Genomic DNA, 22,863 nt, shown 5'->3' on the forward strand with positions numbered 1-22,863 from the left:
TGTCCTTAATTCTGGCCCCAGGGAGGCAGATGACTTCCCTGTGGGATGGGTCAGGTCTACAAATAGGGCCCTCTGTTCCCCTCAGAAGGGAGTCACCTACTACAATTACCTTCCTTTCTTTCTTGGTTGAGGAAGTCCTAAGGCGTGGGGGTGAGTGACTAGCCCTGGGCGACTCACTGGTTGGATCATGCTCTCCATCCTCAGTCGTGTTGTCCTCTATTTCCAAAGCCCCATACCTATTACGCAAAGGCAACTGGGATGGTGAGGGGGGCCGTGAGGGGTTGCGCTTGCCTCTCCGAGGAGGGATCTGACTCCACGCCCCCTTATCCCTTGAGTCCCCTCCTTCTGTCTGGTGACTGGAGGGTAGGGGATCATCCAATTCTCATAGGGCCTCTTCCTGCTGCCTTTGCTTCAGGGTATGGCTCCACCAATCTATTTCATCTATTTCTAATGTCTCCCCAGAGCCTTCTCTTCTCCAGGCTGAACAACCCCAACTCTCTCAAGCCTTTCCTCATAGGAGAGGTGATCCAGCCCTCTGATCATCTTTGTGGCCCTCCTCTGCACACGCTCAAGCAGGTCCTGTCTTTCTTGTGCTGAGGGTCCAGAGCTGGACACAGTACTCCAGGTGGGGTCTCACCAGAGCAGAGTAGAGGGGCAGAATCACCTCCCTTGATCTGCTGGCCATGATGCTTTTCATTCAGCGCAGGATACAGCTGGCTTTCCAGGCTGCAATCACACATTGCCAGCTCATGTCCAGCTTTTCATCCACCAGTAGGAAGAAGAAAAGGAGCAATAGGAAAATAGGAACATAAGCCAATTCCCCACTTGTTCAGATTACGCATTTCTGTAGTCTATTGGGAACAATGTGGGGGATGGATATTGTATATCACATAGCTTTTTCACCTCTCTTCAGAGTGTTAACTTTGACCAGACAAGTAGGAAGATCACTCACCCGTGATACACAGCTCGTGATGCTTATTATTAAGGTTTTTATGGACTTCTTTTTTAGGTAATGATATCTTCCCATAATACAATACTCAATATTAATTATTTAAAATTGACATATTTAAGGCACATCTATGGCTAGGAGAGGAGACCATCCCCTTCTACATGTTAGCACTACCGATTTTCAGTGACTTTTTCTAAAGGCATTCCGGGGACCCAATATAAAATTCTAGCTATTTGAATGAAGCTGGTGCAGTGTAAACTGAGGTGATCAAGAAGTCTCCAATCTTTTTTTGTCTATTGGTAAATCAAGCCTTTTCTTTCTTTGACCTAGAGGTATATAGTCAATAGATTTATTTACTAGGTAAGGAAGACTTCTTGCAGAACCTTCTCTGGTACAAGAAGGTGGGAAAAGAAGATTCTTGATGGCTTTCTGAAAAACCTTACTTTGTATTGTCATAGGGAAATATCTATGCATTTTAGGGACTGAGTTTCTCTTGCTCTCAGGATCAAATCTCTAAGTGTGCAGAAAGCCTCAGCTGTTTTACAATGGCACAGTAGTGAAAATGCGTATCTCATACCAAGCAAATACATAGAAGGAAAATTTTCCTTAATTCTCTTACAAAACATTTAGGTAATATCACCTCTAGAACACCTCAGAACACTTTGGTTCTTAATACTTGGGAAAGACTTTGGCCCTTAGAGCTGTGAACAGGTAGGCTCAGGGCACCTTGTGCTGAATGGGCACTGAAGTCTCTCAAAACCAAACGTCTGCACAAGAGCTAAAGTCCTAAGCCATGAAGTCTCTTCTCTGACCTTTCTATCATATGGGATTCAAGAGACATGGTGCAATCCACTGAGGAGACTGTCGCTTCTCTCTTTTTAATAGAATCCTACTCCTAAAGGTAATTTTCCCTGGAACAAGGCAAGTCACTACAAGCGGTACTCATTTTGCCTAAATTAGTTACCTCTCATGAAGATTTCTACCACTGAGTTAGTCACCTTGGACTCCCCTTATATTCAAAAAGACAGAAGTAAATTGCTGGGGTCTGCAATATATCTGTTCTGTTGTAGACAGCTACACTAGTCTTTAGAGGGGCTTATCTTTCTCCACAGATTACAAATAGAGCCAAGTTGTATCAACCATATCAAAAGTTGTCCTCCCCATGCTAAACAGACTCCACACACACAGGTTCAGAGATGTCATGCAGCATAATAAAAAATCTATTTCATCGTCAGTGGAAGCCTGGATCCTAAGTCTCTGCAGCCAAAAGTGAAAGAAACATCAATCCCTGGGAAGAAACAGTTATACTCCACTATCTTTGTTCAAAGCTTGCTAAGAAATTATACTTAGTGCATTATTTCCTACCTTATAAAGAAATTGTAAACACTTGGGAGTTATTAATAAGTTTCACCACTCAAACAGAAACCTGAGAACACTGGTTAAAACTTCAACACAGCTGAATAGAAAGGCATAAAAGCATGAAGACAAAAAGGGACCAGCATACTCAACAGCCTTTGAAACAGCTTTATCAAGACTTTTAGACAATAGCAAGGTGAGCAATCTAAAAAAGACATCGTTTTAGTCCTACAGATTTATAGAAATTATACTCCAGAGAAATTTAGGGTTTGAAGAGCCACAGAGGCAATCTGGAAAGAACTTGGAAAGTTCTACTCTTGATAAAATGCCCTTCACTGACCGAAGACCAGGAAAAGATTGCTGAAAAAATCCAGTGGAAGAAAAGCAGCAGTGAGGGAATGCATTAGTGCAGTATGCCTGTCGTAAGGGAAACCTGGGATATTTCTAAAGCTATGTTGTGAACTCAGCACTCTGAGCAGATGTTATCTGTTGTGATACAGAATACCCTGATATTCAAGCCTGTGGCTATAAATGATGTAAAATATCCCTATAAATTTTGAAATATGTTTAATAATTCATGTCAACACCTCAACCTTAACACCAGAAAAACTTCCATTTCTAAAAGTCAGAAAATATCATGACTAAAAATAAAATTTGAATTATTAGTTAAAAAATTAATGTTCAGAGACTGAAGGAGAATGGGCACTTCCATCTGAGGACGACATTGCAGTAGGCACTATTCAGTTTCTATTTAGCACATATTCAGTGTAATGATAATAAAAATGTTTTCACACTGACACTTACCAACAATTTCACTTGGCTCCTTATTGTAAAGTTTTTTGTTCCAGTAAAGAAGTCTGAGAAAAGGAAAGGAGACCAGAACAACAAGGCAGATGCCAACAAACATGTGCCCTGTGAAGGCTGCGAAATCCAATCCCTGGAAATAAAAATGAAAGCCTGAATTAAAAATGAGTTATTTTCCTATATTTTCTACAGGGAAAAGTATTCAACTACATGTATTTTAGCAATAAACAATAAATACAAAGTAATGAAGTAAGTTCCAAGTACAGTATATGCTGTAGTTCATCTGTTTCAAGAGAGGAGCCACATCACAATTTAATTCACAGAGCTAAAAAATAGCACTATGAGTTACTTTGAAACACATTTAGTGTTCCTGACATGGATAGAAGAAAAAAAAAAGAAAACAAAAAACCTAAACTGAATCATTAACTTCCACTTTCATCACTTAAATCACTGTAAATTCATTTTAAATCACAGTGACTCACAGAAACAGTTAAATTTTAATGACCAGCTTTTGTTTCAAACTGATGACAACATGGATTTTTACAATAATTCTATGTGAACCAGGCTTTAATCTAAATTCACTAATATTCTTCTACAATAAAAGTATTATGTGTCAATAGTCTTTTTATTTTTCTGCCTGCTTAATAAGTGGACACATTTATTTACATTTTGCATGATGAAACCCTTTAATGAAGGAGTTCTCAAAAAAGTTATACAGAATATATTAAAAAGCTACTGTTTTAAGCAATAAGAATGAAAAATGACAACTCGCCCTAAAACTTTGAAGTTAACCACGCTTTGAGTAGGACGTTGGATTAGACGATCTCCAGGGCCCCTTTCAACTGAATTATTCCATGACTCACAGAATCACAGAATGGTAGCGCTTGGAAGGGACCGCCGGAGATCATCTAGTCCAACCCCCCTGCCAAAACAGGTTCACCTACAGCAGGTTGGACAGGCATGTATGCAGGCAGGTTTTGAATATATCCAGAGAAGACGACTCCACAGCCTCTCTGGACAGCCTGTTCCAGTGCTCTGTCACCCTCAAAGTAAAGAATTTTTTCCTCATGTTTAGACGGAATTTCTTGTGTTGCAGTTTGTGCCCATTGCCCCTTGTCCAGTTGCTGTGCGCCACTGGAAAGAGTCTGGCCCTATCTTCATGACACCCACCATTTAGATATTTATAAGCGTTGATGAGATCCCCTCTCAGTCTTCTGTTCTCCAGGCTAAACAGACCCAGGCCTCAGCCTTTCCTCATAAGAGAGGTGCTCCATTCCCTTGATCGTCTTTATAGCCCTCCACTGGAGTCTCTCCAGTAGTTCTGTGTCTTTCTTGAACTGGGGAGCCCAGAGCTGGACACAGTATTCCAGATGTGGCTCACCAGGGCAGAGCTGAGGGGGGGGATGTCCTCCCTTGACCTGCTGGCCACGCTCTTTATAATGCACCCCAGGAGACCACTGGCCTTCTTGGTCACAAGGGCACATTGCTGGCTCATGGGCAACTTGTTGTCCACCAGATCTCCAAGGTCCCTCTCTGCAGAGCAGCTTTCCAGCAGGTCAACCGCTAACCTGTACTAGTCTATGGAGCTATTCCTCCCTAGGGGCAGGACCCTACACTTGTCCTTGTTGAATTTTATTAGGGTCCTCTCCACCCAACACTGTCCAGCCTGTCCAGGTCTTGCTGTATGGCAGCACCGCGTTGACCTCTGGGGGACACTGCCAGTTACAGGCCTCTAACTGGACTGTGCACCACTGATCACAACCCTCTGAGCTCTGCCATTCAGCCAGTTCTTAATCCACCTCACTGTCTACTCATCTAACCCACACTTCCTAGGCTTACCTATTAGGAAGTTATGGGAGACAGTGTCAAAAGCCTTGCTGAAGTCAAGGTAGATGATGTCCACTGCTCTCCCCTCATCTACCCAGCCGGTCATGCCATCACAGAAGGCTATCACATTGGTCTAGCAGGATTTCCCCTTGGTAAATCCATGTTGACCACTCCCAATACCTTTTTTTTTCGTCTACATGCTCAGAGATGATATCCAGGATGAGCTGTTCCATCACCTTTCCAGAGATGGAGATGATGCTGGCTGGCCTGTAGTTTCCTGGGTCCTCCTTCTTGCCCTTTTGGAAGATCAGTGTGACATTAGCTTTCCCCCAGTCCCAGGCACCTCTCCTGTTCTCCATGACCTTTTAAAGATGATGGAGAGTGGCTTCACAATAACATCTGCCCGCTCCCTCACCACTCGTGGGTGCATCTCATTAGAGCCCATGGATTTGTGGGTGTCAAGTTTGCCTAAATGTTCTCTAACTCAATCCACCTTGATCAAGGGAGAGTCCTCCTTTCTCCAGGCTTGCTCTCTCTTACTTCGAGGGTCTAGGATTCCTGAGGGCTGGCCTTAGCAGTAAAGACTGAAGCAAAGAAGGCATTCAGTAACTCCATCTTCTCTGCATCCTCCATCACAGGGGCACCCACCTCATTCAGCAGCTGGCCCACATTTTCCCTAGTCTTCCTTTTACTATTGATGTACTTGAAGAAGCCCTTCTTATTGCTCCTAGGGATGCACCAATCTTGAGCTTGGAGGGAGGGGTGGATTGCATATGACATACACTGTAGTGGATCAGGGTTAGCCTTTGGGCTGAGATTTTCTGAAGTATTCATGACTACCCTGTCGAAAAGAAGTTGTCTGTGAAGCTCCAAGAGGGATCACATCCAAGTACTCTGGTAGCAAGGAATTGTCTTACATTCACAGAGAAGAGGTTGTCTGAACTGGTGATACCAGCAGAGCAGTTCTGTGACATTTGGAAGAAAGCGTGGTCCAAGCCCTGGGTAGCTCAGGTTATCCAAAATGAATTTTCAGAGAATCCTCTGATTTCTCAGAGACTCCAGAAAGTCATGGGGTCTCCCCGTGCCACATCTCTATGTCTCTGCAAGGATGATAGTGACATGCCTTTTACCAAATACCTGTGTGCTACCTATAGACCTTTCCATAATGCCAAGACAAATTAGAGATAGCTATATTGCCTCCTACTGAAAGAATTTATGTGGAAATGTCCCAGCCAAAACTTCTCTGCTTCAAAAAAGGAAAAAAAGTTTCTCTAAGTTTCTCTATTGCACCACAGGGCATAATAAAAAATACGCAACACAAGAAACTGATTAAAGTCATAAAGAACTTTTGTAGCCAGATAAAGATTAGTGCTCTTTTGCAAAAAATCCATAGCTTGCAGATAGTTAAATAAATCTCAGCTATAAATATGCAGACCTAGGATTAGAATTTGATCCTATGAAAAATACAGGTTTCAACTTCATTAGCTGAAAATCATCCTTATTTGCTATTTATAATAGACTCCTTACCTCTTCTGCTCTCCAGCCACTAAAAGATAAATTTGTGTACCTGTTCATTCTCTGGCCTTTCATTATAACTCAGCTACTGCCATTTCTTTTATGAAAGTAGAAAGAAGGTGCTTCAGGAATTGGAATAAGATTATTTTAAGAACTGGACAGAAAAACATGATACCACAACCAAAAATAATACAACATCATTCAGTTTGCCTACATAATAGGTCAGCCAGTCAAATGTCTGACATCTCTGCAAGACAGACTTCACAAGTCAATTTTTATAAATACTCAGAAAGATTGACCTCTGGGCATCAAGGCAAGATTCAGAGCTACAGGAGACATTTCCATGAAGGATGAAATAAACATTCATAACTCTAGGAATTTTACAAATAGAGGGGGAAAAAAAAAAAAGAAATTCTGCAAAGGCTTAATGTTTGTAAGACTTGCCCCCAAAGTATATAAAGTCCATATCCCCCATGTGTATTTCCTTAATTACAATCATTCAAAATTGACAACAAATCTAATTTATATATGGGTTGCCTCTAAGATTATAGCGAAAAAGAGAAATCAGAAAATTTTGGCCAGAAAAATCAGAATTCTTAAAAGCACAATTTGGACATTGCTCAAGTATTGACAAGGTGCTATTAAACACTTCAGGAAGTATGGAAAATAAGTATTCAGTTTTGTATGGTCTCTAAAATGACCTAAGGAGAGGTAGGAAGCTGAAAGCAATTAAGGTATATAAACACTGAAGCTACATCAGCTAAAACAGCAATGCCTAAATCTAACTGGAAAAAGTGTTACCTTCTGAAAAATGAAATGACTGGGACACAGCTAGTTGAGCAGCCATAAAGTAATTAGAGATGGTCAGAATATGCTCAACCCAGAATTACCAGAACCAGGCAAATTACTTTTGCATTCAACCTAGTCTCAAAAGAGCAGTGGACATGAAGATTTTCTGAGGCTGGCAGCAGCGTGCCCACATCATGAAAAAGGATGCCAGCTCCCAGGCAGAGTATGCCAGCAGAAATTCTCTGCAGAGATACTCAGGCATAAAGCTAATTGCTAATGTAGAAAACAAAAAAAAAAAAAAAAAAAAAAAGATTAACAGGAACCCAAAGAATTCTTGGAAATTCGAGTTTATGTGATGTCTCCATCGTATGTTAATGGGACTAAAATTCAAGTGGTTTATTGCAAACAAGCGCAAAGATTATACAAAGTCACTTGCTTCTACATTTTGATTATCACACCAATTTCAGACTGAAACAATTGTGCTTTTTTACTGAAATGTCACAGTGCAGAAGCCTCTCAAAGAAAAAATACAGCACTAGAAATGTTCTGCTTTAAACCCACAAAACTAATTTCTCTATGGAATGGAAAGGAAAATCACATCAACCTAGAAGCAAACTAAAATGCTGAGGATAAGAAGGTCTGAGGTTTGACAGATAGTTGAAAGGAATTTAAATGAGATGGGGATCGCAATACTCTTAAAAAAAATAAATCAGGAATAACACAGCTTCATAATATAAGAGTTGACATAGATAAACCATAAAAGTGATTTGGAGACACCATCACAAGAGAAAAAAATTGTCTACTAGATTTTTTTTGTCAACCTATCCAGGAGCTTACCCAAACTTTTCAAAGACAGTAGCTGAGCTGAGATTCAGGATTTTGTTAAATTTCATAGTATCACCCTATTGATCTTCCTTGTCTCTGAGATCCCTGGGGGAAAAGAACACATGCTGCTCTGCTGCGACTGCAGAACAGCTTTCCAATTCAGCTGAAACAAATCGTTTTCTAACATGGAGCATGCTTATTTCAGGTAAGAGCTTGCATGACAGTACTGCCTGTGATAGTGCAAGGCTGGCTTCAATTCTCTTCCCTTCCCTTGCTCCTGGCTTTCCTCCCTGCAATGATCCACAAGAGCCGGTGTGTAAAAATGAACCCTGACGATGGCTAGCCTTGGACAACTTGCACCCTGTAGCCATGAGGAGGCTGAGGACTAGCAAGTGCACTCCTTTTTATGGCTGATATCACAAGGGCTCATAGTGAAAAACAGATGACTGCCCACCCTGATTGCTTAGGGCTGGGTGCTTAGCACCAGCCTCTCTGCAGCACACGGAATATGCTTTCGGGGAGGAGAAGTCAGATTTCACACCAGACACTGTCAGGTAGCTTGTAGTCAATTGGCGAACTGGAGAACTTTAAGAGACTGGAGAACTTTGAGAGACTAAAGGGTTTACATTGTACCACAGATACAAACGATACAGCAGAGAATACCAAGATGGTGGCACAGTTACTTCATCAGTTGCTCCTGCTGCCTTTCCCACACCCTAGAAAGGGCATGCAGCATCTCCACAGAGCCCACATTCATACACTTTGCGGCTGTGGATAATGCATTTTATACCTCCTGAGAACTCTGCACTGCTGGGGCCAGGATTCAGCATTGTAACAACACATTGAAGGGCTCCACACGTCTACTGCATACAACAAAATGTCATTTTCATAAAGATTTTCTTTTTCCTGCACAATAGACTGAAATAGAATTGACACGCACAATAGGCAAGAAATACTTTTCTTCCAGGAGATTTCGGTCCATCAGATAAATACAATACATGCTTCAAACGTCCCTTCCTTGAGGCTATGATGATTGTGTTCAATTTCTCCCATTCCCCATTCGACAGAAAATCTAAAGATTTTGTTTTAGCAAGACAGCAGCCTAAAGTCTCCAACACCTACAGATTCAGAGCTGAAACAGAGTGGGTATCTTTCCTTGTTTATAGTTTCAAATGCAAAGTCAAATATAACCATTTCATATAAGGAGGAAGTATCATACTCTTTTCCTAAAATACTAATTTTCTGTCGTCCTGATTATTATTTTTTTTTACCACTTTTGGAGGTGTGACATTAACTTCTAGTAATTCAGACCTTTCCAAGAGGAAATCTGCCATTTTAGAGCAAAGAGAAAGCAAAAATTATAGCCAGGTGCAGCAATTCAGGGAGTAGCAAATACTGTGCTTCTAGACAGAATACCCTTCACCTAATATTTTAAAATTAATAAAATGAGGATGAGCAAGAGTAATCTATTATTTCTACACTGGTTTAAACATCCCTTCTGGCTGAGTGACTGAGATATACACTGTGTCAGGAGGAACTGCTCATGACATTGCTGAGCCAGAAATCACCGATGGTCTAACATGAAAATACATGAAAATAATCCTTATCTGAGACATTGACAAACCTACTTTTTTTGGCTTGCACTATACTCTTTAATGATTACTACATGCAGAAATGGGGGGAAAAAAAATCTGAAATTAGCCATAAACCATAAGTTCTACTTCATATACCTTACCTAGGATTTCACTTTTTTCTTGAGAACAGGAATCAATGAAATATTGACAGAAAGGGCAGGAGTTTTACAAATTGATTAAAAGTTTTAACAACCTTGTATCCAGCAAACTCAATAAAAAAAGCCTAGTAAACTATGGGAATCCATTTCACAATCTGCTAGTGCTTGAAATACCTTTATAGATTCATAAATAGGATTTTCTCTCTTCCATTTTTAGAGTTATCTACTTCTATTTATAAATTCTTGGTACCACAATTTTTCATGAAATATAACCAGCTAATATGGTATCATGCTAAATTTCAGGATGAAGGCTGCAAGTCTCCAAAAGGCAAAACAGGATAACCTGATGGCTGACCATTTTCCAGGAAATTCCTGTTAAATGGCAGGAATAACTCTGCGGGGGATGCTGAAAACCCAAAATCCTCTCCAAACATCAGGTTAACAGTACAAGCTTTATCACATACTAAAAATGACAGTAAATAATAGGATATAATCTAGTGGCTAACACATGCTAAAACTGCCTTTGCTCTTATCGTTACCTCTTTTAGACAGATTAAAGCTAGATGATACACTCTTACAAGCTGTGTTCACACCATCGTTTTTGCTCTGGAGACCTATTCACTATCCATTCTCTAAAGATCTTGTAATCACAGCCTAAGCTTAGAGCACAAGCAACTTCTGATTTCAAAGGCATGACTGTAGATACTCGTGAAGTTCCCAAATGTGGAGAACTGAACACCCAACCTTTCTGAAAGCAATGACCATTTTGAACCGGTTCATGCCCTATTGTGCATATGAAAACAGAGTTCCCGAAGTCCAAAGCACATATCTCTTCAAGATAAAAATATAGCTTTGCTAACAATGGCCATTCAGTAGCAGTGCTCTGAAGGTAATAAAAGAAAAAAGTTCTGTATTTTGTATTCACTGAATGAGTTTTCCATTTGCTTTTAATGAAAACTCTTATTTTCCTTGCCTAATATCACAACATAAATGCTGTTGTGTGAGACTTCTTCCAACTCCAACTAAGAACAAGCAAGAGTACAACAAATCTTCTTCCCCCATTATGCAAATGTTCCACTGATTCCAGGCATGATGGTAAGGAAAACGTCAGTATTATGAATTAACCACAGCTACAAAGAAAAAGTCCATTTGCATCTCAAGACAAATAAACAGATTTATCCCTACATTTTAATGAGTAAACTCTAACAAAAAACTTATTTATTCAAACATACTTTAAATAAAATATTCTTAATATGACATGAGTTTTCCCCAGAACCTAGGGAAAAAAAATCTTTCCAGCACTACAGTGAACAAAGAGTAAAGCATTTCTAACGCTATAACCCAATAACAGCACCTAAAGTAACAAGGCTGCACTTCATTTTGTATTGATTTAAAATCCAAGGTTTCCTAAGAAAGTGTAAACTTGCACAGTATCTTACTAGGCTGCTTTTAGAAGCTGACATACAACAATAAAAGTTCAGGAAGATTGGTAAAAGTCTCCTCCTGATGGCCAGCAATAAAATAGAAAAAAACATCATCTACATAGTGCAATACACTATTCAGCCTCCTACAGGGGCAGTTGTCCAAGTACTTCTGTACTTCTTATCCAAAAATAACACTGAAAAAAAAAAGTGCAAGAGGATGAAAAGGGGAATTTTAATGACATTATCAAGGAGAAAAAAAAAAATCGTAAAATGGCAAATATATGACCATAATGCCAATAAGAGGTAAAACCCAGATATTTTTTGTAGAAAACATCATAATAGACACTATAAAAAATACTGCATGAAGCTCTGTTTCCAAAATTACATTATTGCATTCAAGAACTTTTACCTGAAACGCTTTTAAAAAATAAAAGAATAAATTTTACTTGGTACAAAATAGCAGACATCCCATGCATTTTAGAGGCAGATTTAGGGTTGATCATATAACCCTTCCTCACAGCAGCCTTCGCTATAAGTAGTTTCAGAAACAAGATAACAATGTCTATGTCTCTTCTTCTGATTAAAAGAGAGCATGCTAGAGCAGGTGGACAAAATTAGGAATTGAGCTATTAGTTCAACAGTTCAACTGTAAGAGGCCAGATGGACCAGTTTCTTCCCTGCCCTCACTCTTGGCTTTGCCCAGTTACTCCTCCCAGTGCTCTCCCAGGCAAATCTCCTTTCCAGGGGGTGAGCCTCAAGCACTGAGGACATAAGCCAGTCCATGCCACCAGCCTCAGAGCCAAGAATAGCTCTTTCACCCTTTTTTATTTATACATATATACATAGAACAAATGAGACTATAGGAAAGAAGAAGCAAAAGTCCCATGGTCCTGTGTTGAATCTGATCTATTTTATTTCATCTTTATTTCTGTGATGCAGCAAAAGATCTGACAACAATCCAGATATTGAAAACATGTGGAAAGTTTTTGCGCTTGTTTCAAGTACAGAATTTGCTATAATGTCACATTTGCGAGGATATTTATACATCCGAGTCCTGCTAAAATTATCAATATCTCATTCAAGAGAAATGTAAAATTGTTTCCTTTCAATGTGATTGCTTAATTGCTTCCCATGTTTATAGCCACTTCTAAAGGTTCTACAGACATGATGTGTTTCTGAGTATTTAGGAAAGTGACCTGCATGGCAGGTGTTAATTATTCTCTTTTAGAAAAGGAGGCTTAAATAGTTGCACAGATTTCATATTTAAAAATGTAAAATTTAACTATCAAATCCTCAGCCATGAAAGTCATCATCCAAGTCATCATCATGACAGTCTCCAAAGTCATCATCCAAGCAAACTAATTGCAGCACATTTCAAATATTTTGAAGGTAAATATTCAATTTATTAAATACTATGAACTTTCAAAGACATTTTCCAACCTGAGTATATTTCCAATTTGAGTATATTCAGTTAATTAGATTACATCCTTTTTTTGGTACACGAATAGAAACGTAATTGTCTAAAAAAAAAAAAATAAATCCATAATTTTATACTACAATTCCCTCATCCCACTTGCACAGGTATATTCACACTAGCCCATACACTACATTGAATTGCTTAAAATTTATTTATCTGGGGTGTTTATGACACCTGGCCAAAACAGAAAACACATGGCTGGTATCCCTACAGACTTGCCCATTATGTCACTGCCCCTTGTGCTGCTTGGTGGTGGTGGTGCAGGGGCAGAGGAGGAGCAGAGCTGCCCCATCCCAGGAGGGGCTGCCCATGGCATCCTGACCGCGTTTCCTCCCTGCTGCCCTCAGCACACCAGAGACGGGTGACGCACCAAGGGATACCGGAGACCACAGTGACAGGGGCAGAAGTGGGATTTGGGTGCCCTCCTGTTCAGGGGCGGCAGGCATAGCTGAAAGCAGGGGGAAAACAAGCAAACACCAGCTCCAGGCAGAAGCTGAAGGCTGAAAATGTCAACACCCACCAGCAGTGGCTCTGCCTATCCAGAGAGCAGAGAGGGCCATGTTGGTGGGAGGAGATGGTGGGACTGGGACCATCCTGCCAGCAGGTGTCTGGAGTCCTGCAGTCCCACCCAGAACAGGCCACCATAGCCTTCCCTTTGGCACCAGTCACCCAGCAAAATGAAAATATTTTATCCATAAATAGAAGAGCCAAATGTTGGAAGTTAAAATCTGTCATTGCAGCCTGGGGATACCACAGCGTTGGCAGGCGGTGGGAGCCAGCTGCGGCCCGTGCTGCAGGGGAGGAGCCCCCGCTCTCCTCTCACCCCCCACATCCCACAGGCTGTGGCTGAAGGACAAAGTTTCTGCCTGCAGCGGAGTCATGTATGCCATGGGTCCACAGGGACAATGCAGCCTCTCACATTGTAGGGTTTTGCATACGGACAATTATTTCTGCTTTGAAATTTCTGAAAAGGAATCAAATTGTCGCAATATATTTCGCTTTTGAGAGAAAGCTTGCTCTGAAAAAAAAGTTTGGATTTTCATCTTCATTTTCACGTTTTGCTTTTTTTCCAACTTGCTGCTGTCTCTTTACAGCCCTCTATTGTTTTGCTTCCTTCTTCACTTTGCCATTAACAAGGAAATCCTCCCAAGTACCACCAAAAAAAAACCCAAAAAGTGAAACTGGTATTCTCAGTGCATATCACAAAGTCTATTCATCACAATTTTGTCCCCAGGAGATTGCTCTGTTCTGTCTGTTCTAAAGAAATAATGTGGCAGAAAAAGTGGATTATGTTCTGTTTATATGGCTGTCTGGGGAAAGAGAAGGTTCAACACCGCATAAGTCAACATCAGTACTTAATTTTAGAAGCCAAAGAGCTTGCAGTACATACCTCCTTTCTCAGCTCCTGCTTTGAAACAATAATCACATTTGGAGGATCCCCAACAGCTGTGGCAGCACCCCCAATATTTGTGAAGATTACTTCTGCAATCAGGACATGCCTAGGATCAAGATTAAGTACTTCGCAGAGCCTGTGGCATAAAGAGAATGAAATTAACCTCTTACCCTATGACTAAATTACCTTAAATCTTAAAATTTATAAAATTTACAAAGTACAGTCATTTCACTGAAAAGTTGCAGGATAATATTTATGTGTGTGCGCGTATGAGTGTGTATTGTTAAAGTCTTGTTATATGCGCTACACTAATTATAGCAATATAAATGCAAAAAAAGATATTTTTTTTTCACATTTATACTGCAATAGTTAATTGTAACAAAATTGATGCATTTTAAAAAACATTTCATTAAAAGTAATTGACTGTTACAAAAGTCAGAGTACACAGAAAGTAGCCTTTCAATTTTTCAGGACCTTACAACTTTTTAAACCATGGTTGCCAGGCTACACTGACCTATGGAAAACTATTCTGGGCAACCACTCAGCATCAGTTGTTAACTTTCATGTGTGGAGCAGCGGTAGAGGAATGCGCAGACAACCTATTAGCCATGAATCATCTATTAGAGACCTCAGCTTTCAGCCTATGTTTATCCGGTTTATTCCGTTCTTATTTTTCCCCTTCTCTAAAGGTTGACCATGAGTATTTCTATTTGCAAACCAACAAGAGTAGAAAATACACATTCCTCACTATTAAACAAATCTCAAAATGTTTTTAGTAGTTCAAAAATATTTAGTGCTTCTTTAGTAAGATGCATCTTTAAAAAGAAAAACTAAAATGCTTCTTCAATAGGAAGCATCTTAAAGTGCTCTGGCAAATACTGGGATTGACTCAGTAACCTCATGATCCATTTCAACTCAGAGCCCAGTTACACACAGTAATCTTCACACAGATTACTTCAATTTGCACAAATAACATTTACGCACAGATCTGCACAATCCGCTCATTTCTGAAGTACACGTTTGACTTTAAACTTGTGCCATGGTATTAAAGGCTGAAAGTTAAGGTCACACCTAAGCTCCCTGCAGCAAGGAACAACTGCTTTTCTGTACGTGGCTTATCAAAACGTTGCTCCAGTGTGTAAAGATGGAGTCCACGCTTAAATTATTGCCCCCTCTGCCGAATACGGGAATGGGGGAAGACTGGGCAGCCAGCTTTCTCAGGATTCCTTTTGCTGTAGTGCCATCACGTTTCCCTGAAGGAAGAGTTGAGCTTTACTGTTCAGTCTCAGTCTATATTATTAAAACCTATACTTCAAAGAGAAAAGAGTGTATTGCACAAAAGCTTAACTTGATATACTTACACTGTCACCACGAGTGTCAATTTAAAACTCAAAAAACCCAGTCAGATGACACATATGTCAGCACATAAGAACTCCAGAACAAAATAACTGTGCAAAAATACACTATTTCCCCAACAGCATAAAATTACACAGTTAAAGGGTACTTTTTAGTACAACTGGCCCAATTGTACCAATTGTGGTACAAGACCGCAATTGTACTTGTAACTTTAAATACACCACTCCTTGATTTCTGAATTATTCAAAATATAACCTTAACTTTTCTGTATTGATTCTTTCTTGTTGATTGGCCTAGTGATAGCTTGAAGAACAAACCTCTGATGTATGCCAAGAAAGGCTAAGCCCAAAGTATGAAACTATAAAAATGTGTTAGCTATATGGTAGGATCAAACTTTCCGTTTACTTACCCTGGGTATATAATTTCCCATGTGAACAACCATTAGTCTTTTCCAGTTCCCAATAACAAAGTATCTTGAAAATAAACTATAGCTAATAAGGGGCAGTTATTAATTTTTTAATAGCTTACTACAAAATGCAGAGAGAAACAAGTACCATGTTTTATGCCTTATTAATCAAAATATTAATCCTTATATTCATAGAGTCAGTAGGATTTTCTGCAAGCTTTATCTCCATGGCAATGGCAGCACAGTGCAACATAGTGAAGCTGTAGACAAGGGCTGAAGACAATGGCAGTAAGATAAAAATAAAAACTGACCCCCAGCATGAAGCTTTTAGAAATAGGCAATTATTTGGTTTTACTAGGTGAGATAAAATTTTATTTTAGCTTTGATAGTGATTCAGATACAAATGTTTCCCGCATACTGAGTTTCCCCTTCTTCAGTATTACAAACTCATTTATTATAAAACTAAAGTGCTAAGTATACATTTAGCATAAATCTACAGTGTTTAAAGGGTGGCTACAAAGGCAGAGGCTCTCTCTTCACAAGGAACCACATAGAGAAGACAAGGGGCAACGAGTACAAGTTGCACTGGGAGAGATTTCATCTCAACATAAGAAAAAAATTTTCTGTGGTGAGAACAATTAACTGCTGGAACAACCTCCTCAGAGACGTGGTAGCATCCCCATCACTGGAAGTTTTCAAGATGCAACAGAAGAGGATGCTAGATTATCTAATCTAGGCTCCCTTTTGCATGAAAGGTTTGGCCAGATGGTCTTTCAAGGTCCCTTTCAACCTATGATGCTTTGAAAACAGAATAAATGCTACAGTATTTTTGCCTGTGAACAGTAATTCATGACACATTGGTGTCTGAACTTCAGTCTATTCCCAGTTAGAGTTAACTCAAAATATTCTGCAACACAGCTACAGAAAACTGGTGTTTACTAGTTCCAGTGTTGCTTACTGCTAGAAGTGAAATTATTGATTGGAGTAAGGCAAAGTGATCTCTTCAAAATATAATTGGACAGAAGACAAATGGAGCTTTCATTCACCAGCTGTTTCCCAATCTAGAATAAATTCCACTTGAAAAATTGGGGTTTACTGCTTTACACTACATTTTAAGTGGGAGCATGTCTTAACAGTATTTTGTGTACTTCAATGTGCTAATAACTGCAAACATTACATCACTCAGGATCAGGATTTTAAAAACACACCAGATCTTTCTGAAGCTGTACTGGATTAACCAGATTTGCCTGGCCAGACACAGGTTAAATTCAGGTTAAACAGTGATTTATAATCACACATTGATTAAATTTAGTTGCAAATCACGTGTTACTAATTCACAGAAATCTGAAGTAATTAAATTCACTGTTCTCTATTAAGAGTTCCAATTAACTAATCTCAAATTGTGGAATTAACCAGTGGCTGTACGAATGTCATGATCACCAGAAGGAAGAAAATTCAGAGTCTCATATACTGAAACAAAGCTTTCAGTTGAAATCTGGAGATTTTTTAAATTTTTTTGTCACTGGTACTAGAAGAGATAAGAACTTCACTGAAACATAAATTACTATCTAAAATTGTATATAGATACTAGCCAGGAAAGGACAAGGCAGCTTTAATTAAAAAATTCTCCCTGCTCACACAAAAAAAAATTCCTCTACTACGGCGCATTTAGTGCAATATGCTATTGCAGTTCAGATATGGAGACAAACCAGAGTAGTTAGCTGCCAAGGCAGTGTAACAGGCTTCAGATATGTGCTCACTATTAACACAACGGGAAAAGGCAACTGAACCCTTTGAAAACATTAGCTCTTTACTCTACTACAATGGGAGTATTTGAAGTTTTGATTTCCATTTAGATGATCAAAAAAAGTCCAAACAAGCCTTTTGCACACATGTCTACAGCTGATTGCTGGCATAAAAGAACAAGTCCAAAACCGTAACAATAAAGTACCTTATGGTTACTGGAGTAAAGAGCAGCATAGTGGTAACGTTGTCCAAAAATGCAGAAAGAATTGCAGCAATGAGGCACAGAAGTGTAATCATGGCCCACACCTTGCCTCTAGAGAATCGATAAGCCTAACAAAACCAAACAAATAGAAACAAAATTAAGGGACTAGATCACTCCAGCTTAATTTAAAAAAATGATAGATAAAACAACTTCACCAAAGATGAGGCAACGGTGAGGTCAGAGCATTTAATACTCCGTGCACTTCCAACAGCGCTCTCTCCAATATTAATTAATTGAACATAGAAATACTTCCTGGAAGTGGGTAAACATTCCCATCATGCTGAGGAAGAAACAAGTCTGAAGACACACTATGGTGCCCTTCCAGGCATGAAGGGGGCCTGTGGCAGGAGCGGGGCTGAGCCTCCAGCTTCTGTCTGCTTGCCCGGGTGGGCTAACATGGTTCAGACTTCACACCCCCTCCACACACTGGGGCACCTTCCCCATCCTTAGAGCAGCACTGCCGGGGCTACACAACCTGGGCATCTATGTAGGCAGGGGTTGTGTCCACCCATGTTTTGTTTAGGGGTTATGTGCTCAAAGCGGTCCTCCTTGTCACTGTTGTTTTCTTTCTTTCCATCCTTCTCAAGAAAATTGAGCTTTGCAGCAGGTGAAGGAGTCCCTCACCATGGGTAATACTTGCTTTACAACCAATCCAATAGAATCACTCTTTACATGTAATGTTTGGTTGTGCTACAATGCAAAGGTCTGTGGCCATTTTTCATGTGTGATCATAAAGCTGATGATATTTCCCATGCTTCCTGTCTCCCACCACCAGGCATAAATACAGATTCCAGTTACAGAGGAACTGCAGTCCTAGGGAAGTCAGTACAATAGCTCTGCTTTATATTGTCCGTATGCTTGTGTACCCTACTGGGGGCCTTTGCCTTTTTCCTGTAGAAACAGAATTGCCTTAAGGGCTTCCTTTCATCCCTAAGAGATTTTTCAAAATTACAAGTTGACCGCTGTCATTTCTGATGTGATAGGTATTACAATGCCCTAAGAAAGGATTCTTCAAAGGCAGTTCTTGGTGTAACAGATTTGATTAAATACTAACTTGATTAATCCAATAATAATTAAGAGTACCAAAACAAGCCTACCTTTACTGCACAGTAGTCAAAGAATCCAGTCTCTGAAAATATGGCCACCAAAACCATCTACCAAAAGATGAAGAAAAAGAGCATAGCTTGCAACTGAATTATTCCACAAAAACAAAGTGATGCAATTTGTGATACTGACAAAAGTCCTTCTTATCAGACACAGCTCTGAGAATATGATGACCTTCATATTAGGATACCTACTACAGCTGCCATATATCTCTTATTAATGCATCATCTGGTGAAACTTAGTTCTCAACATAAACAGTCTGTAAATGTCATACTAGTCTGTTTGAATTTTATTTGTAGTGACCAAGTGGCATCATACATTAAGTACTGTAAACTGTACTTAACTGTAAAGTACTGTAAAATTTATAGTGACCAAGTGGGCATCATACATTAAGTACATAACATACAGTAATGCTCTACAGAGTGCAGAAGATAGTGACTCCAAGAATTCCTTGGAGGACTTTCCCGCATTTCTGTGAGGTTTCCTGTCCTTCCATCTTTGCTCCCAATAGATTTTTTTGTTTATTTTCTTCTTCTGTTGGGAGGGTGGGGAGCGGGGACCAGTGTCAAGAAACAAGAAGAGCTCAGAATGGCAACAGATCATTTTAATTTTGTCTCTGTGTACTGTATATATTTTTGTTGGAATGTAATAACACTTGGACAACTCTTTTTACCATAAAAAGCTCTGGGCAAAGTGATTAAAATAATTTATTATTAAAATATAATCAGATAGTTCTTCTCCATTTCTGGTATGCTTTTTTTTTGGCTCCAAACACAGCACTGACTAAGACAAAGAAAACCACTTTTCCAGCAGAGTGTGTTTGAGGAAGGTTTTGAGTAAACAAAATTAACAACATAAATGAGAGTGATAATACTTGGCTCTTAAACAGGTCTTTCCATTTATAGACCTCAGGATGTTTTTAGTATGTTATCAATATGATTTTACAGATTTAAAAAAAAAAAAAAAGGCTCAACATTTTCAACAGTCTCCTTCAGAGGTCTGACCATCCTTCATTTTGATAAATCCCTTAAGGCCCATATTTTCATCATAACATGTCTCAGTAAAGTAAAAATAACTAAATGTTTAAAAGGGAAACATCTCTATACTGAATGTGATTATTTCTGCACATTTAGAGCAAAAGATAGGTTTTAGTTACCATTCCAAACAGCAGCGCCAGTGTCTCATAATCAATCCACTCCACCACTTTGACCATACTTGGCCTCTGCGATCAAAAAGTACAATTACCAGTGAATGCCACACTTAACTTGTGATTAGCTACGAAATACAAACTCCACTTAATTGATGAACCATTTAAACAAGCTACGACACAAATTAATAAGTATTCCTACAAGCTATACAAAAAGGACTCTTTTACCATTATTACTATTATTATTAGGCTATACAAAAAGGACTCTTTATTATCACGATTATTACTATTATTATTATTACTAATTCAAAGTACTGCTGCCATCCTAAGTGGGTCACTATCAAAAGCCTGCATTAGGCTGTTAGTTTATCTAGTTGTTCCTTAGGTAGCATTACAGAAATAAAAGATAACCGAATTATATGGTCCACCCTAGTTTCCTCTTTGATAAGAGAACAAAAGCATACCACTCCACCTGTAAACAAACTGGAGGGAATTTAAAGGAGCATAGCAACAATCTGGTGACCAGTTATGAGAAAAACAGAGAAAATCAATCAGAGGTTTCACTAAACAGCAACTAAAAGTGAGCAGGGAGGAAACAAAAGGATTGGAAGGTGTAAGCATGACGTGTAATTATTTAGGGTAGTACAAGGCAATGTATTTCCATTTAGGTATTTTCCCCATCACAAAATCTGCCCTACCATCTCTCTCTTTTACAGAACACTGCTGTGTTGTGTACTCAATGACAACAGGGCAAACACTGAAATTTGTGATCTCATTCCCTGAAGCAAAGTGAGCACTAACAATTTGGTAACTTACCTCCCCAACAGTAGCTAAGGCTGCCAAAGCTGCCAAAGAGCCCAGCATCGCTGCAAGGGTCCTGTGAACAATCTGCAACAAAGGGTAAGAATTGACCAAAGACTCCTTTAAATATCTCCTTACTATTAAAAAGGAGGAGGGAAAAGGCTAAAAATTTGGGTTTGGAGCTGGTTTTTTTAACTAAGTCCACCCCACCCACCTTCAGAAAGACCTGACCAGAGAATTGCTGATTACTTTGCCTCACTACAGAATTTTATTTAAAAAAAAAAAAAAAAGAAAGAAAAAAAAAGTTCCACGCCTCTGGGAAACCCTGCTAGGAAGTCCCAACTCTGATGTCAAGGCACAGAAGGGACTTGGGCACCAGTTTCTTTCTTATACCTGCCAACGGGTGACACGAGGAAAGCAACTTATCTTCTTTAACTTGAGGATCAAAAAGCCTAGTCCTGTTGGCTTCCCTGCACAGCCCATGGGAAGAAGACATGTGCCCAGGAGGTGATCGACCTCATTCTCTATAGGTGCTTGTTCATCTCCAATGCATACAAAGCAATTCCCAAGCAAATAGCTCAGACCTGGGCAGATGAATCCCACACGTACCCAGATATACCAGGCTTTGAGGTTCCAGGTCCTGTTTGTGGTCTAGGGCACAGATAAATTTGGCAAGCCTGTGCGTCTGCTTTCTGTCTCACACATGCAGAGTTTTCGTCCTTCATAAAGTGTTTTTTTACATCAACATTTTCTCTACAAACTGTTTTGGCTTCAAGAAAGCCATATACTTCAGCTAGAATCTGCTGGACACCTTTGCCACGGTCTCCTCAGTTCCCCAAGAGCTGCTTTTACCAGTGTATAGACTAACCCCGCCTTGAACAGTGCTCTCTCCTGTCTCTGATGTTTCTCTAGCCTACAAGCAACGCATCCGAAAATAGGATCCAAGCCTCTGACCCCAACACAGACATTCATTTCATACAGCAACCATTACTACAGTATACGGACATTTGTCCAAGTCTATGTATCTAATGAATAAATGGCACTTAAAAGTCTCAAGGAGAAAGTATAAAAAGCATGCCCTGAAATGTGCTTTTTCCTCCGAGTGCTCATTGTAGTTATTTAATCCACCATGTCTGGAAGAGCATAGATTGTGTAAAATAACTCAGTTAAAGTAAGAATGTAATTAATGAAAATTGCACTACAAAAGATCAAATCTAATTAACAGCATTTACTATTAATGTGTTTAAATATTATTCAGGCACAAGTCAGAATTATTTCTGAGATAGAAATAAGGCAGTCTAGAAATATTTCATTTGCTGCTAATTTCATAAGCAATATTTTGCTGATAAGAAACAATAGGATGTGGACACCTCAAGGCCCTCCTGCCTGCTTGTAAAGGAAAAGAAAAAAGGAAAGATTTGGCTTTGGTTTTTCCCTTGAATATACATTTTTAACAGTAATGATAAACAACTAAGCAATTTACCAAATTAATAAAAAAATAAATACATACATGACTACTTTAGGAGTCAAAAGAAAAATCTGCCTCACACTCCTATGTTTTTCTTCAAAATGCACAGGAGAATAACCGATTCATACTGTTAAAGCAGGAGATCAGACCAAGATTTTTATGTCCTAACAACCTAAAGGTCCATAGCAGAGATTACAGCTCCCACAGAAATGTGTTTGATAAGTCACTGTTTCATCTTTGATTTCCAGTTTCAGAGCATCGATATGAACGCACACATGTGGTCCTTCTGATTCTGCAAAGGTGGGGGGCAACCAATAACATTTGACAGTTCTTGTGGATGACGACAGGGTGCAGTAATTAGACTTTACAGTTCTCTTCAATAAAAGACACGAAGCAGAGATGTCGGGGAAGGAGATCAGCTTCTTACCAGGGCAAAGTAAGTTCAAAGGTAAGCTACTGGGGAATCCTCAGCTGTCCTCAGA

At 39.5% G+C, this 22,863-nt stretch overlaps 1 protein-coding gene across 1 annotated transcript in view; it reads right to left on the reverse strand.

Moving 5' to 3' along the window:
- Positions 1–22,863, reverse strand: part of OCA2 (oculocutaneous albinism II) — a 178,297-nt gene that overhangs the window by 102,022 nt on the left and 53,412 nt on the right. Inside the window, exons 9-14 of the mRNA XM_009882100.1 lie at positions 20,929–21,000; positions 20,122–20,187; positions 18,959–19,015; positions 17,805–17,929; positions 14,089–14,227; positions 3,110–3,242 (exon numbers count right to left, since the gene is read on the reverse strand). Of these exons, the coding sequence (XP_009880402.1) occupies positions 3,110–3,242; positions 14,089–14,227; positions 17,805–17,929; positions 18,959–19,015; positions 20,122–20,187; positions 20,929–21,000 (592 nt within the window). The remainder of the gene's footprint in view (positions 1–3,109; positions 3,243–14,088; positions 14,228–17,804; positions 17,930–18,958; positions 19,016–20,121; positions 20,188–20,928; positions 21,001–22,863) is intronic.

This window comes from Charadrius vociferus, unplaced genomic scaffold (assembly GCF_000708025.1).
Source record: "Charadrius vociferus isolate BGI_N301 unplaced genomic scaffold, ASM70802v2 scaffold273, whole genome shotgun sequence".
Classification (NCBI taxonomy): domain Eukaryota; kingdom Metazoa; phylum Chordata; class Aves; order Charadriiformes; family Charadriidae; genus Charadrius; species Charadrius vociferus.